Source organism: Helobdella robusta (genome assembly GCF_000326865.2).
Source record: "Helobdella robusta unplaced genomic scaffold HELROscaffold_8, whole genome shotgun sequence".
Classification (NCBI taxonomy): Eukaryota; Metazoa; Annelida; class Clitellata; order Rhynchobdellida; family Glossiphoniidae; genus Helobdella; species Helobdella robusta.
The window spans coordinates 1,799,084-1,817,129 of NW_008705459.1; the positions used below are offsets into that span (position 1 = coordinate 1,799,084).

At 30.7% G+C, this 18,046-nt stretch overlaps 3 protein-coding genes across 3 annotated transcripts; all 3 read right to left on the bottom strand.

Annotated features, from left to right (window-relative positions):
* Positions 1-46: 46 nt before the first annotated feature.
* Positions 47-6,109, bottom strand: HELRODRAFT_165492 (hypothetical protein; the record flags this gene model as incomplete). Its single annotated transcript, XM_009032060.1, has 5 exons — positions 47-126; positions 644-798; positions 1,152-1,271; positions 4,038-4,203; positions 6,025-6,109. The coding sequence occupies 5 exons, from the start codon at positions 6,107-6,109 to the stop codon at positions 47-49; spliced, it is 606 nt and encodes a 201-aa protein (XP_009030308.1).
* Positions 6,110-15,018: 8,909 nt separating this feature from the next.
* Positions 15,019-15,778, bottom strand: HELRODRAFT_165493 (hypothetical protein; the record flags this gene model as incomplete). Its single annotated transcript, XM_009032061.1, has 2 exons — positions 15,019-15,326; positions 15,478-15,778. The coding sequence occupies 2 exons, from the start codon at positions 15,776-15,778 to the stop codon at positions 15,019-15,021; spliced, it is 609 nt and encodes a 202-aa protein (XP_009030309.1).
* Positions 15,779-16,248: 470 nt separating this feature from the next.
* HELRODRAFT_165494 (hypothetical protein) lies at positions 16,249-17,528 on the bottom strand (the record flags this gene model as incomplete). The annotated part of the gene is made up of 2 exons (XM_009032062.1): positions 16,249-17,025; positions 17,475-17,528. The coding sequence occupies 2 exons, from the start codon at positions 17,526-17,528 to the stop codon at positions 16,249-16,251; spliced, it is 831 nt and encodes a 276-aa protein (XP_009030310.1).
* Positions 17,529-18,046: the final 518 nt, after the last annotated feature.

Below are 18,046 nucleotides of genomic sequence, written 5' to 3' on the forward strand. Positions count from 1 at the left end.
AACGATGCTCCTAACGATTATATAATATTAGGGCGCTGCTTCAATTTCATTGCAGTAATGAAGCTCTCGTTCCGATGTTGTCAAGTATTTCAAGAGTTTCAATTAATTCAATTTTCAAGTGGAGCGCTTTCAATAGGAAGTTGTTTGTTACGTCAGTTTTGTTATTTGTTCGCGTGCTTGTTTCTCTCTTGATTTGTTAAACCGGTACTTATTATTATTTCAATATTATTGTTTTTTGTTTTGTGTTTTGCCAACTGTTAATTTTTTTAATTAAAACTGTTTTGTTAATTTTTTTTAAACACAAAAAATATTTCATTAATTTTTTTTTAACTGAGATACCTACAGGTATTATAAGTGGCACTTCAAAATCTAAAAGTACTTTTTTTGTGGCAGAGAGTGAAAAATATTTGTTTGCAAGACTTAAAATTTTAATTTGACCCGCAAGGAGATCTATTTGTTACTTGGTGTTTACTTGCCATGTTGAATCTATATAAATTGAAAAGGGCTGTTCACAAGTTAAGCTATATTGAAAAAAATTATGAAATTAAGAGCTCCATTTTTGAAAAAAAGAGGAACTACAGAGTTACGCATCTCCTCACACAGTAGCTTTCTTTTCGACGTCCTATGTACAATCGGCACGTACCTGTCCCATCTGTCTCGCGTTCAAATGATCGTTGTTTATATTTTTCTTCGTGTTCTGATATCTCAGCTCTGTTGTAGTTATACGTGATAGAGACGTAACTGAGATTTACTGATAGCGTTAAAATATCGACACCCAGTACAAACAGTTGATATGTCCTATTGATATAAAATAATATTTATTAGGAAAAAGATTTCCTATATAGTTCAGTCTATAAATAGTTTTTTTAATAGAAATAGTCAATACTTTTTGTAGAGTTAGCACACATTGCTTGCAAGATTCCTGCCTTTTATTCCTCCCTTTCCACGGTTCAATCGTCAATTTTATTTTATTGATTCTCTCTTTTTCCGCTGATTATTAAATATAAAAATACAAATGAATACTTCACATCTATTACACTCTTAGGTAAAATTTTCAAACGATTAATTTATCAGCCAAAATAAGAAATATAAATATTGCAAAGAATATCATTCAGAAAATACTTCGTATTGCGGATTAAAAATTTCAGTACCTCAGATGTATTTGTTTAAAGAAAAAAAAATGGAGGAGACTCAAGCAAACTCTGTGACGTGATAACCGAGATGCAAGTTGCAAATGCACTTCTTCACGTATGCCAATGCCTACTTTCAGCCTAGAAGTTAAACATTTTAAAAATGGTTAATGTTTTTAACTGAAAAAATTCTTCGCACATGAAACTTGTGAAAATTTACACAAAAATGAAAAATTTTTAAACATTTGCCGTAGGGTGAGGTTTAACTTAAAGTATCAGAAATTGGCAAAAAAGGCCTCGAATGACAAGAAGACAGATGAAAAGAAGGGAATGAAGAACTAAGTTTGAAACAAAAATATCTCGTTAACAGAAAAATAAAAATTAATGAAAAGTTTCATTGAATTTATTCTTAACGGGATGTCGTTAAAATTTGTTTAAAAATTCTCTCAAATGTTCAACGGTGACAAAATTATAACGTTTGAATGTGCTGAACTTTCATCAGCTTCAGAAAAACTTGTGTAGATGAATGTGGGAAGAAGGTAGGAAAGTTGTAGAATATCAATGTACGGTTTGTATTATTCTGTGGAAGTTTAATTGCGAAATTTTTTCACTTTTTTTTGATGGTGTGAAATTTATGAGTTGCCCACGCAAATATTTTTCCATCGTCAAAATGTAAAAATTTTGAAGAAAAATTTTTGAAAATGAAAATAACTCGAAAAATTTTCAAAATCCTTGCTTAATATTTTTTCGTGTAAAAAACTTTTTCACAAGTTTTCTGTTTCTCAAAATTTTAAACAACAATTCTGTTAGAAACTTTATTGTGTCTTCAAAATTATCTGCCCTGTACTTTCAACTATTTGATGTTCTGCTATGTTATTTTAATACGGCGATATATAAACATTCTATAAAAGTATTGTACAAGAATTTGAAAAAATAAAGTTGTAGTTTAGAAATTAAGAAAACATAATAAATAAATAAAATAATAAGTAAATAAAATAAGTTATATAAATTGTTTTATGTTGTAATATAATTTTTTATAATGTTTCTGCCAAAAGTATTCTTAAGCGTTATTACTTGAAAAAGGTTTCACAGGCAAAAAGATTTTTGTCAGCATGTTTAAAATAAATTATAAAAATTTTTCATTTATCTAAATTATAAAAATTTGTTATCTGAAATGATTTTTTCGTTTATATTAGTGTTGCCCCTTAATTAATTTTTTGGTTCATATGAAATTCAACATGATCAAAAACAAAGCAAATTTTATCTAATTTAAAAAAGTCAGTTGAATATATTTCATAGATGTTTTAATATGAAAGTGATTCAAAATGTTTTGTTTCAAGTTTATTTCAAGTTCTCCTATATCTTAAATACTGCGATTCAACAATTCACGTTTGAATGAATGCAAGTCGGTACAATATTTTAATGAGGAGAACAATTTGTTGAGCGTGCCAGTGAACATTATCTCGGCAGGTGTAGGCCTGCAAGGGGCCAGAAAAATTTGATCAACCAATGCTCTTGCAATGAAATAAGATATTTTAAGTGTAAGTAACCAAAAAATAAACCAACGAGAAATTGTTTTACGAAAACTTTTTAAAATATAAGTTGAAAATTAATAGCTTGGTATGTAGTATGTCTTTTTTTCATTTCTACTTGGCAATTTTTTGTCATTGGTAAATAATGTTTTTCAATATAATTAAAATGTTGTAAGTGTAGTGAATTTTATTTCAAGATATATCTCAAAATCTTTCAGTAGTTGTTGTGTTAAAAATAAGTAGCTGGTGACATGGCAGGATGATCTGGTTCAAAACCAACAAATGACAATCTACATGACCGTCCACACAATTCACACCATAATGGATCCTAGATGTCTTTTGTCATTGTACAGTTTGTAAAATCTTGAGTACGCTTAAGAACAGGATATATTAATATTAAAAAGTTTTCATTTACAATGGTGTAACGGTAGTGTCTGGCCCTGCTATTGCATCGACTGGATTCGCGCCTGTCACATGAAATGTGTGTGATACGTTGTTTCAACTTGAATTAACATCGTCTGTGTTGATGCGTCTGAAAAGTATTGTAACAAATAAATTAATTATTTTATAAATTAATGCTTACAACGCTATCCCGGTGGAATGTTAGATTGAAACCACATCGCTATTGTTTACAAAATTGTTTTTAAATTTAAGGAAGAGCCAATCCTTAATAATTTTGTCATTGTTTAAAAGTAAAATGATATGGGTTAAGGTATAGTTTTTTAAAGTTAAAATATTTTTAACAGATCAGTTGGTATTTTTAAACAATTCAAAATATTTTTTTTTATATTTTTTTTCCCAATCAAACTTATTATATCAACTTTATAAACAGCGTTAATACAAATTTACAAATCTCTTCATTTTACATTTTTATTTCACTTTCAAAGAATGACTTAACCATTCTTATTAGGCTCCTCCCCAAATTGAAAAGTCATTTTATAAACAATAGCCAAGCGGTACCGATCTAACATTCAACCAGTCAGCCATAATTTTTATTTCATTGTTTTATAGTCGACGTTGTCATTCAATCATCATGTCCCCACACTGAGTTATCAACATCGTTCTCATCATCATTAACATCATTACAGTTCGTCACCATCATAAACACGGCTACTACCAGTCATTTCAGCATCACTATATCCATGCGTGCTTATAATTACTTATAATCTGACTCTGACGATCCACTTCCATTTACCGACACTCGCACACACACAATATTGGAAGTATTGTTTATAATAACGATGATATAATAATGATAATGGTTATTATTATTATTATTAGTAGTAGTAGTAGTATTAGTAGTAGTAATGTTGTTGTTGTTATTTATATTATCATTGCTGTTTTAAACTGTTATCAAAACATGATATCAATCTACCTTGCGTAATGTCCGTAATAGTTCCGCAATTGAAAGACAAGAAATTCCAGTTGGATGAATGATATTGCTTTTTTTGTTGATGTTGATGTTGCAGTTGTTTGTTGATGTTCATTGTGCTGCCGATGTTTCAGCAATTCAACATATGATGTCGTTGTTTTGCTTTCTTCTGACCAGTTTCAATATTTTTTATTAATGGTTTGTTTTATGGTATTTTTGTTTGAAAGAAAACAACAAAAACGTTCAACTGTTTGTGAGCTTGGTAAATTATTGTTACTTTTATCCGAAGTTTTAAAAAATTAAGCTGAACAAACAAATTAAATTCATTAACGTTCATCTGGTCAAAAAGGATTGTAGGAAATATTTTTTCTCGAATCGAGTTGTTTGACTACGAAACGCATTGCCTAATGATATGTCCAATGCTCTGTCATTGAATATTTTTAAAACCAAAGTCGATTTATTTTATGGTGATAACAAGTATTCTATATCTTAATATTAATAATAAATAAATATAAATAATAATATTGGTCCTATGCGATTGAATTATTGACACGAACATAAACTTTAATTTTGTTGTTGATTTTTGGTGAAATCCGTGCTAATTTATTTTTTGTTTATTTAAGTTTTGGGCATTGAGCTCTGCTCAATCTTTCTTCTGATAATAATAATGATGATAATAAAAAAGATAATTTTGGTATGATAATTTATTAAGAAACGCACAATAACTGTTTGTTAACTTTTCATAAAACCCAACCCTCTCAGAAAATGTGCGCTTACGGAATTCATTCTAAACTAATTAAAAACATGGTTCATTCAAATTGCTCAATTGGCATGCAAAAATAATGAATTAAGGGCATGAAGTTTATTTTAAAGAATATTTATCACCAACAGGTTTTTTCAACCAGATATCTTATGTTATTATAAAATTTATACACAAACAATTTTGTTGATTTTGTTATACGTTATTATATTTCGCTATTTTTTTATTTTTTTCTTTCAATTTTTTAGTCTCTTTGAATGGTATTCACAATGATGCAACTTTAATTATAACTTTGTAAGAGTTTGGTCACAATTTAATTTATTATTTATAGTTGAAATTTTTATTCAAAATAATTGCACCACACCAAGGCAATTTTTATGAATTCATAAAAGAAGAGTGGCTGTCAAGGAAATGAATGATTTGATTGGTTGGTTGCACGTTCACTTTTCAATCTATCTTTCAAGATTCAAGAAATTTCAAGTCTAAATGTTGTAAGGAAGAAATTATCTTTCAGTCACGATGCCGTAGCGTATCGAGCATGTTGTGGAGCAATCATTCATGTAGCAATCATTCAAAATGTTGCACTTAGAACTTCAAATTGTTAACTTGAAAGAGTGATTTGCAGCGAAATTATTTTAAAATTTTGAGATTTGAAAAGTTATCCAAAATGTTTATAAAATGATTTCATCTTTCACTGTTGATTAACATAGTATATAAATCTTCAGATTTATTTGATAATGTTTTAGTTGTTTCGAAGATCACTAAAAGCCTTGTCGTAATGAAATATAATTCCCAAGATTGTAAGCATTTGTCGTTCTGACGGTGTCCATACACTTTTTTCTTTTCTGCTTCATTCAGCTTAAAATTTTTAAAATTAAAATCTTCTATTTAATTGAGTATTGGAAAATTATTATTAATTTTTTTAATTTTGAGTAAATATAATAAGATCAAAAATTTAAAAGAAACTTCTGAATGAAATTTATAAATTCAAATTCTTACATTGCTATCAAAGAAATTCAAATAGAAACAATTGAATAGAGGTCAAATTTGTGTTGCTATTTTTTGATTTTGTAATGAGAGATGAATTGAATTTTCATTTTATAAACAACCAAACAATAAATATGGTAAGTTCAGAAGTTCATTCATTCGCACGAGTATTTATCAGAAAATATAATTTGCATAATAAAAATATATGGAAAATCATGGGATGGTTAGAAATTTGACAAAAACCTTCTTGTTTAAATAAACCATTTCTTGCTGATTTGGTTTCAAAATTAAAATGTAACATGTACGTTTCAATGAGCAAACACTGCATGTTCCAATATCATCATTCTTACCTTCAAACATACAAACTGCTTCACATCATCGGCAAAATTTTAATTCTTCTTCATTCTCTTATTGTTTAAACCAAACACAGTACCTTAAACAATATTGGCGATCGTCCAAACATCTCGCATGCTGACATCCATGCATGCACTTTTATACCACAAGAAATGTTAGGGATGCATGGATGCACTTGCTTAACATGTAACAAAGTTGATGGTGCATGCATGCACAAACAATGATAATGATGCATGCATGCATTTGCAAATTGATGATGGATGCATGCACTTTCATGCGCAAGGTGTCGAGATTTGCAACATGGGTGCCTCCATACATGAGACATGCAACATGATGCAGTGAGTGAATGCATGAGCAGTTGCAACCAGCCATGTCTTGAGTTGAGATATAGTTCATCGAGCAGACGCAAAACCACAATACTTGTATATACTCAATATATGAAATTCATTATGGTAAAAAGAATGTTTAGAGATAGATTTAAAAATTTCAAAAATATAATTAATTAAGATTAAATTTTATTTGAAAAAATGGTAAAATGTCTTATGACTTGTTGTGAATTTTGTTGTTATGAATTATTAAATCCTGATCTGTTATAAGTTCCAACAATTATTCAACTCAGCGTGAACCCCACCAATGACGGGGTCACACGTTACTTGTACAAGAGCTCGTTTTTTGCTTGTTGAAACTTTCAAATGTTTGGGGCGGGCAAGCATATTCATCACGTCGTCCATGTGAAAAACGAAATAAAATGTTATTTAAAAAATATTTCAAAGTAAACTTTTTTTACAGCTATTATTTTACGTACGCTCTGGCTAATGGAAATTAGCAGAATAAAATCCAACATATTCAATTTTTTTTAAAACGAGGAAATTTCTAAAATGTTTTCAAATTATTTTTCATTAACACAACGAAGAAGAACACTGATGAATTTCATAATAATCACATTTGGAAGGCTCAAAAATACATTCAATTTATTTGAATTTATAAATATCACTGCAAGAAACATCATTTCAACGACCATCTTGAACGTATAAGATGTCTAAAGTAATTTGCGTCTTCATGTTCTGCACAAAATTCAACTTTTGGTAAACATTTCAAACTGCTGTCAAATGGTGAACAAGATTCGTTCGGATTTTTCAATGGTCAAACATCTGCTTTCATTATCATTAGTTTCATAACTACTACAATTACCATCATTATTCTCATCATCATAATCATTATCATCAAGTCACATATTTCAAAACAAAACGATTTTATCATTATCAAAACATTTTGTTCGTCACGCACAAACTATAACAAGTAGGAAACTCAACAAACCACCCAACCGATGAAGGTTTGATAACATTTATCCGCATGAATGTTCGAATTTGCATTTTGAATTGTTCGCATTTCTCAATTTTATTCCTCAGTTGTATTCGACACTTTCTCTACGAGGTCTGCTTGCGGGAGAGTTTGTTTAGATTGTTTGTGTGAGTTTTTTTTTGTTCTTCGCGTGTTGTATGTCTGTGTATGTTCGTGTGTATTTGTTTGTCTGTCTGTGTATTTGTTTGTCTGTGTGTGTGTATTTGTTTGTCTGTGTATGTGTATTTGTTTGTCTGTGTATGTGTATTTGTTTTTCTGTGTATGTGCATGTGTATTTGTTTGTTTGTGTATGTGTATTTGTTTGTCTGTGTATGTGTATTTGTTTGTCTGTGTATGTGCGTGCAATCTCTACCGATAGTTCGTTGGCACAATTATTGCCCTCTGAGCAGCCCTTTCTCCACACACAAAAATTGTTATATTTACTTTGTCTCGTTGTGGTGCACATGTTGCAAATATTTCTTGTGAAGATTATTTTAAAAATTTGTTTGCGGGGTTCTTTTTAATTTGGGTTCACTGCTTCTTAGTTCGGCGTCATTTGCGTGTCTTGCAGAATTAGCAGCGAACGGGCCGGTCACGTGTTGGAGTGCGTTCTTTGTAGAAATCACTTTTGAAATTTTTTTATTTAATCTTCATTCGCCATTCCTAATTACTTCTAACCACGCTCTAAAAATGTTCACCAAACAGATAGCGTGAAATTATTTTGCAGCCGATGATCCTATAATTATTTCATAATATGATTTTTAACTACGTACGAACTAAGTTCAGTTGCAAGTCGCTATTGGAATATTTCCACAGAAATAAAACCATATCGACAACAATAATGATTTATACTTTTTTATTTTAGTTTTTTTTAAATTGTGAAAATGTTGACAGAACTAACTTAAAAAATTTAAATGAATAAGACGAATCACATTTCGTAGTTTCCATGATTGCCATTTCAACCTTTTGTAACCAACGTCCCCGTCATCATCGTCATCGTCTTTGTCGTCGTCATCATCTTCATCATCATCCTCATCGTCAACTAACACTATTATTATTAATATCATCATCATCATTCTTATTAATTGTTATTTTTAAGTTACACTGCTTTTGTTATTGTTATTGCTATTATTATCATTATTATTGTGCAAAAAATAAAAATGAAAATAAAGCTACGAGGTAGCCTAAAGCTTAATTCAAATGACGAAATGAAATATCTATAAAATTTCTATGAAATATCTATGCCTCGGAAATTAGACGATGGTCTAAAGCAGTAGGAAGAGCATCAGAGATCCAATTTAGATTTGCAATAAAATACTTGATACAACAACCACCAACAAACTTAAATTTGGTTAAATGTGGAAAGTCAACAAACGAGCAATGCCCTAATACAACAAGGCAATGCAAAACAAACGAATAAGCATGTAGCGTCGAACTGCAGTTCAACCGTAGCATTGGGTAGATACTTTGGAGAGACATAAGAAAGATCTCAATCTAATTGTTGGCAACTTAAAATCTTGCGCGAAGTCTGATTCAATCATATAGCGGATCTTGTTAATGACTCACGGCCAGTATCGCATTTAGTTTCTCCGGCCAGACATTGCCATAGTCAGCAACGATACGATAGAGATTCTCGAATTGACGGATTGCCACGAAACAAACTTCACCAAATCTAAACTCTGCAAGGAAGAAAAATATAAAAACTGTTGCCTTTTATGTTTTATTTTAAAACATTATGATATACATCTATTTTTTTGGCTAAATGTTCTTTGCTTTGTATGTAACTTCACTTTTCCTTTTTTTTTTGTTGTTCCGGCTGATAATAAACTAGTCAAAAACGTTTCTAAGTTTATTTTCTTCTTTTAATGTCTTTCAATATTATATCAATATCAATTAATTGAACGATCTACGTGACAAAATTTAACAAAAACAACCTTAAAAATGATATGTCGGAACATTTTAAAAACTTTAACTTTTTAATTAGAACATTTGAAATAAGTCCAACCAATAGGTTTTATTTTATTTTATAAAACTTTTTATACTCTAATTAATGTATCTTGGTCAGACGATTTTAAAGATAATTTGTTAAACTACGTAATTGAGTCGTCGTATGCAATATACTGTGACAGGAACAAAACTTGAACAACTTTTATGTCATTTTTTCATCATCGTACTCTTATGAGCATGGTGAATATTGTAAAGGTAAGCAGTTATTATATAATATATGTGTATATATTTATAAATTTGATTTAAGTTTTTGAGTTTCAATGAAAGAAGTTTCCATAATAGAAAAATTATCAACGTTATTTCCATCCCTTAGCAACTTTTTACATTAAATGGATTCTTTATTTTTAAATTATTTATTTATTTATTTTTGATCAATTATTCAACATTTGTTTAATTACCAACACATTTCACTGTTCAGTTCACTGCAGATACAAAAATATATCTATTAATTTCAATTAATTTATCAAGTTTCACCTGTACTAACAATTATCTCCAACTTTTCATTTACTCACTCATTTATTCTGTGGTTCATTCATTCATTCATTCATTCATTCATTCATTCATTCATTCATTCATTCATTCATTCATTCATTCATTCATTCATTCATTCATTCATTCATTCATTCATTCATTCATTCATTCATTCCTTCATTCATTCATTCCTTCATTCATTCATTTATTCATTTATTCATTCATTCATTCATTCATTCATTCATTCATTCATTCATTCATTCATTCATTCATTCATTCATTCATTCATTCATTCATTCATTCATTCATTCATTCATTCATTCATTCATTCATTCATTCATTCATTCATTCATTCATTCATTCATTCATTAATCGTTTATCTGTCTGTTCAATTTTTTATTCATTCACCTATACATTTTTTTAATTATTCATCCATCCATTTATCCATCCATCTATTCACACACATATGAACTGTTACGCTTTGGAGCTGGAAGTTGCATGTTGTCCAGCGGTCGGCACACCAGACACGATGCAGATGAGTGACCAACGGACATCTACTTCATCATTGCATGTAAACAAGTTTGTGCAACTTCTAATACATCATCTCACCAGCAACACATCATCGTTACATGCCTACTTGTACATATCTTCATCATCCTCTCATCATATTTCAACGGGCCTGATATCATCACGACATCATCACAAGAACATAACTTGAAAGCATTAACATTTTAATGATCGTCCTATCATATAAAGAGATACATTTTCAATGTTACGAACTGAATATGCTGAGTTAATAGCATACAATAAGATGCTACGTTGTTTGAACTATATATACATACATGAATGAACAACAACCACAACACGTATAAAACATTTTGAAGTACATGTGCACAATGCAAGCAAGCTTCATTTACATTGAAATGTAACGTGGTTCATTCGAACGTGCCGTGAAATGAACCATGAAACAAATAAACTTTGCGTGATTTATAATAGAGTATCACAGAGTATCACAAATATAAATCAATTTTCAACAAAAAATGTTTTATTAATGAACACAAATCTTTTACTTATAAAAATAAATAAAACTTTTATAACCTGTTCAATCTTTTTATGCAATATTAATTTTTATTTGCGTTTAAATGCGTTTAGAAATGTTTCAATATGCACGCACATTATTTCTATGAAAGAAAGAAATGTTTAGAAGGTCAAAGTTGGGTTGAATATTTTATTGTTTCTAATTTGTTTCACTTGAGAAGATCAGGTGGTCCTGCTGCTTTGTGAACGTCTTCAGATATCCCCAACGCAACAAAACACAAACAACAACAACTACGCATCCCCTTCATACATTCACAACTGCAGATGAAAAATTTCACAAAAATATCAAAAATAATTTCTGCAGCAACAACTATTGCCTTTTTAATAACGAAATGTCTTCAGTGTAAGCATTCATTTATGGAGATTATTGACTTTTGGTGATTGTGATTTATTTTCACCTCAAAAACACCAACCTGACGGCCAGCCACCGACCGCCACCACACAATCACAACACTCAAATGCACGAAGAAACATGAAGACATAAAAACGAGAAATATGGAAAGCATTAGCAGTTATCAGAAAATACGTAACAATGGAAAGTATTAACAGTTATCAGAGTCGTGGGTATCGTAAATATTGAACCACCATGCCAGATAAGTTTCAATCGTTTGTTTCAATCATTAGGGATTATGTTTGTGCACACACACTCTCACACACACACACACTCACACAGAAACACACACCACACATACGCGCTCATTCTTATTGCATACCCGTGTTCATAAGATGATAGATTTTCTACAAAAGCAGACAATATTAATTTCGTAATACTCATACACACTTTCTGCACCGCACATACTGCGCGCCGCTTTTGTCGTGCCTAAACAAAACATTTGCTTTGATGTTTGTACTAGAATCACACTGTAATTTTCAATTTATAAAAATTTGCAACCTTAAATTAATTAGTGTCAGTTTCGATTATCGAATTAAAAAGTAAATTAATTAGTTATGTCTTTGTGGATGACTTTGAAAAATGGAGTGTCGTTAATAGTAATGCTTTGCAATTCAACATACAATACAACACAATACACCCGTTCTTTTATTATTTGTTCATCTAAATTGGATAAGTTCTCGAGCAGCATCCAATTTTTAATTAAACGTGATAGTGGTAATTTAATTACTATCATTGCTCTAATTTATTATAATTTATTAAATATAATTGTCAACCTGTGTTAAATTTTTAAAGTTGTTGTTAATGTTCAACAGATTGGTCAGCCATTGATTTAAATTATGTTTCTTAATATGTTCTGTGTAGAATTAATTATTGAAACAACAGTAACGTTGTTATCAAGAGCACATGTGCTTACACAACAACAGCACCTCACACAACAACAGAACCTCACACGATAACTGCTTCATAAGCATATATAAACATATATTCATAGGGCAAATATGTATGATAGGGCATGGAATCTTACAATAATAACTACTGGAACGATAACATGTTTGTGAGCATTACATCTGAAGGCGAATGTTTGGAGCATGGTATATGCATTGATAGCTATAGTTTTTAGATATTTTTATTGAAGAGTAACGTATTATATTCATTTTAGATTGTAAAACAATAAGTAAAGCATTTAAATATTTTATTTTGAACACAATTTATCAATTTTATGTTTTTATGGAACAGTTAATATTGTCTTCAAATGATTTCACATAATTTTTCATTGAACAATTGAAAAATTGTTTAGCAATCTGCTCGTTAATATTATGATTGTTCACACAATAACTAGAATATTTATACAAAATTTCATCTAAATCACCATAAATAGATCTTTCTGCAATTTAAACAAATAAATTAACATGATTTTTACAATTTAAAAATTTGTTTAAAATGTTTTTTTTCTTTTATTTCTTCAAATATTTTCCATCAGTGCACACTGTATACATAGCATGGTGTGCTGGGTCTTGTCAATCCAGCCCTGTTTATAAAATCCAGGAATGATGAAGGAGCTTCTGTTAATGGTAAAAGGATCACATCATTTTCTACGAGCATTTCTTTGCAATTGCTGCATTTGTTTATGTTACTAATAGATCAAGCTATTGCTCCACTCACATAAAAAATAATTATCTTGTCATCATTTGAAGGAGATGCATCCATCTGAAGCATTGTCGTGATCTCATCTGCCAAACAGTTATCCATAGAAAAATCATAAGGATTTTTGACTAATTTAAATTCCTCTAAAGACAACTGCAAATACTTGAAGAAGGAGATGGCACAAATTTTTCTGTGATTTTCCAGTACTTGTCTCATTGACAAGTAATAGTTAGCTTCAGACAGTTGCCTGAACCATCCAAATCTTGACTCTAAGTCATCAGATTGCAACCTTTTCAAAAGTAACAACATTAATAATAAATTCGTTAGGTAACGATTGCTCTTGCAATAATTTTTTTATATCATTTATTCCCAACTCACTAATATCATCATCCATTAGAAAACTTTTCTCCAATTTTATTAGAGAATTATTGTGTTTGTCTTTTTTCACTGGAGGCATTTCCACTTCTTGGTTTGCTAACATTTGAATTGTTCAAGTACGACGAAACATCTTGAAAAATTGATGGAATAGCATCATCTTTCAATCGCGTTTTTAATAAAACTTTATTTGCTATTTTTATTACGAGTGACGTTTTTGTTGTGACTTTAGTTGATGAAATCATCGGGTTTGAAAGGCAATGAACACATTCGCGAATTGGCTGTAGGGTGTGCCCAATTCTTGGATTTGCTTTTATCCATTTCTGCAACATATCGGCGTTGTGCAATTGGAAAACGATGTAACGTGACGTTCTCCGAACAAATATTGTCGTAACCTAATTAGGAAATTAGAGAATGATCAAAATTTAGAAATTTAAAAAAATTAATATTTATATTACAAATGGTAAATATAACTAAACAATAAATAACTACTTAAATAATATTTATAACAAATAAATTAATTTTAATTGAACTGAATAAATAAACAATAGTTGGTCCGATATCATTAACCTGTTTTGCAGTTCATCGCACAACATTTATTAACCATTTTGTAAATTAATTTTAAAAATAATGTAATTATAAAAATATTTCAAGTTATATTTTAACATTACGAACACGCTTTCAAGAATATTAAAGAAAACAAGAACTTTATGTACGAGAAACACAATGGCGACCGTAACTAAATGAAGTTCACGAGAGGCGGGCCGTGTACATCGTATTGTAATGTACAGTCTTCACCTGAAAGCTGACAGAAAATATTAGGCGATGTTAACTTTCTAGTAGTTATTATTGTAGGATTCCATTGGTAGGGCCGTAGAAGCAGTAAATAAGAGAACAACAATATCTAAGGTTATTCGATTGGGTTTTTTCAATGATATTTACGTAGCTTATTATTGTTATAAATTTGCTGGGGATGTTTGCAACTGAGAATCGTAGAGTTCGTATATCCGATAAGAATCAACTCGAACGATAAATTGTCCAAGACGAATTTATTAAAGAAGCCGAACTATCAACAAATAATTACAAAATGAGTTATTTTATAATCGCACACTTGTTAACGAACGAACTCAATTTATAAAACACACGCACTTCAACTCGTACTTGCCACACTTTGTAACTTTCTGTAAACACACATCACATCGTTTCGTATGTCGTCCTATTTATCCAGCCTTCTTTTTGCAATGCATAGACATTTTACAATACGGCGTACCATAGATAATTATTGTTATACTTTTTGGGCACTGTATTTATAACATTACTCCCTCCTTCCCGAACAGATTTAGTTTTACCGTCGGCTTGAAAGGGGCCATCCGGTTCAGATGTACGATCTTCATTTTGATCTAAGGCTTACCTCGTTCTCGTACCTGATACGCCATGTCGTCGATCTAGGTGGCAACCTGGCACGACTTTTTCCAACCCTTCAACTCATTTTTTGCATGCCTTCGATTCATAAATAGTTGAAGGTCATCAATTTGTGCGCTCTGTTCTTCAGCCTACTCATCCTTTAATTTTGAGTCGTTTTTTGGTTCTTCAATTTCATCTCGCAGTTCTTTCAGTTCAACTCGACTTTTATTTTTGAACTTTGCTAACAATATGGTGAAATTACCTTGGGGCTGTTGCTCCTTTTCTTCCGTCTTTACTTGGCACTCTTTGAGCATCTGCTTCACTCTTATGTCATTCTTATCTTCCTGTTCTTTAATCTCGTCTGTATGCTCCTGTTTCGGTATTTCAATTCCTTTATGTTCCTGTTGACAACTTTGACCTTCACCCTTGGGAATATTTCTTCGTGTTGCCCGCCAAACTTTCCGTCGTTTGAATCATTTGATCATGTGAGTTCCTTCAACTCGTTATCTTCGTTTGTCAATCTGCCGGTTGCTTCCCAATCGTCATCAGGATTGATGTAATCTGTATCATTGTTTCATCGTCTTCCTCTTCGTCAACGTGATGACTACCTTTCTGTACGTCAGCACGTGCATCATGGTTGTCACGTGCTTCGCCGTTGTCACGTGCTTCGCAGACACCACGTATATCACAGTTTACACGTGCTTCGCTGATATCACGCGCATCACAAATACCACGTGCTTCGCTGATATCACGTGCATCACAAATACCACGTGCTTCGCAGTTTTTATCTGCGGTCCCGATATCACGTGCGTCGCTGTCGACATCATCCGTAGGTGGATTTGCCGATATACTAATTGGTGACTCTAACCGTTTCTGGTATGGTTTTTTCGTTAGAAGATATTCCCTCATAGACCGATCGTGTTATATCATTGGCCGCATGATCATGAGTTATTTTATAATCGTACACTTGTAAACAAACGAATTCAATTTATAAAACACACGCACTTCAACTCGTACTTGTCACACTTCGTAACTTTCTGTAAACACATCTCATCGTTTCGTATGTCGTCCTATTTATACGGCCTTTTTTGCAACGCATAGACATTTTACAATACGGCGTACCATAGATAATTATTGTCATAAATATGGGGCGTTGTATTTATAACATTATTTTTATATAATTTTCCAAAAAAATATTTTTATTAAGCGCACCGCCTCACTCAATTACCAAAATTCTCAACAACAATAACAAACAGTGATAACAAGCAACGATAACCAGCAAGGATAGGTTTGGTTTGTTGAATAAAAGTACTGCGAAAACTAATTTTTGCAACATTTGTGCCAATATTTATTTATTTTTATTGTCACGAATTATGCCATCAAAAATCTGCCGGTGATGAGGAATTCCAATTTGAATCTGAATAACCATTTGTACAATCTGTGTAAACATTTGTACAATCTGCATAAACATCCGTAAAATCTGCATAAACATATGAACAATTTGTATAAACATCTGTAGAATCTGTAAAATCATCTGTACAACCGGTGTAAACATCTGTGCAATCTGTAAAAACATGTGTACAGTCTGTAAGAACATCTGTAAAATCTGTGTAGACATCTGTACAATCGGTGTAAATATTCGTACAATCTGTATAAACAGCTGTAGAATCTGTAAAAACATCTTTAGAATTTGTATAAACACCTGTAGAATCGGTGTAAACATCTGTACGATCTGTATCAACATCTGTACAGTTGTTGTAAACAACTGGACAATCTGTATAAACATCTGTACAATATGTAAAACCATCTGCAAAGTCTGGATAAACATCTGAACAATCGGTATAAATATTTGTACAATCGGTGTAAAAATCTTTACAATTGGTGTAAAGACATGTGCAATCTGCATAAGCGTATATAAAATCGGTGTAAACATTTGTACAATCTGTGTAAACATTTGTACAATTTGTATAAACAACTGTACAATCTGTATAACCATCTGTACAATCTGTGTAAACATTTGTACAATCTGTATAAACATCTGCACAATCTGTATAACCATTTCTACAATTTGTATAACCATCTGTACAATCTGCATGAACATCTGTACAATTTGGATGAATATCTGTACTATCTGAGTGAACATCTGTACAATCTGTCTAAGCGTCATTTTAATTTGTATAAGTATTGCTGTAACTTGCAATTTTATCAAGTTATCAATATTCCGTAGGTTGTTGAAAAATAAACACCAGTGTTTCAAACACGAACTTATTTGCACGTCAATTCAAATACCAAAAGTAACAGAAGCACTGAATTACTTATTGAGTAAATACGCTCGATGTCGCACGATGATCAATTATGCATAAAAATTTAACATTTCAACTTTCAACTTTGCTACTAATTGCTTATATATTGTAAAACGGTGTCAAATCAGATTTTACGGTTTTACAATATAACAAAGATAAAAAATAACCAAGATAATTATAATTACTTGTAATTTATTTCAATAAATAAAATTTATTTATTTACAAAACTAAATTTTACAATTAATTAATTATTCAATAATTATTCAATAATTCAATTTATTTATTATTCCAGCGGATATAACTTTACCAATAGATTTAGAATACCTATGCATGCCCTCGAAGGAGTCCGCGCACATTTCCAGTGCGCTTTAGAACCTGGCCTCATTCTTTATTATTATTATTATTATTATTATTATTATTATTAACGGGGTTTAAAGTGGTTCAGAAGATTATAGTCTGTGTAAGAACCACTACTTCATAAAATTTCCAAAAACAAATATTCTTCCCACTTACCGAATTTTACAATTTTCACATTTTTATATTTTATAAATAATTATTTATTCATTTTTTGAAAATTTTTAATTTTTTTTAATTAATAATTACTTTTTAATTAATTTATTTCATTCAATTGCATAATATTTATACGTATTTAGTATCTTTTTTATTGTGTACATCAAGCCAAGGGAATTTTAGAACGCCGTGCTTGACAGGCATCCTCCTCAACTTACTCCCACCTCAGCCTGTTAATCTATTATATTAAAAATTAAAACTGTGAAAATTAGTGACAATGTAATTTCTAAATTATTGAATTATTTTTTCACAAAACAATAATCAATTAATTAATTATTCAATGATCAACGTTAATGTTCACAAA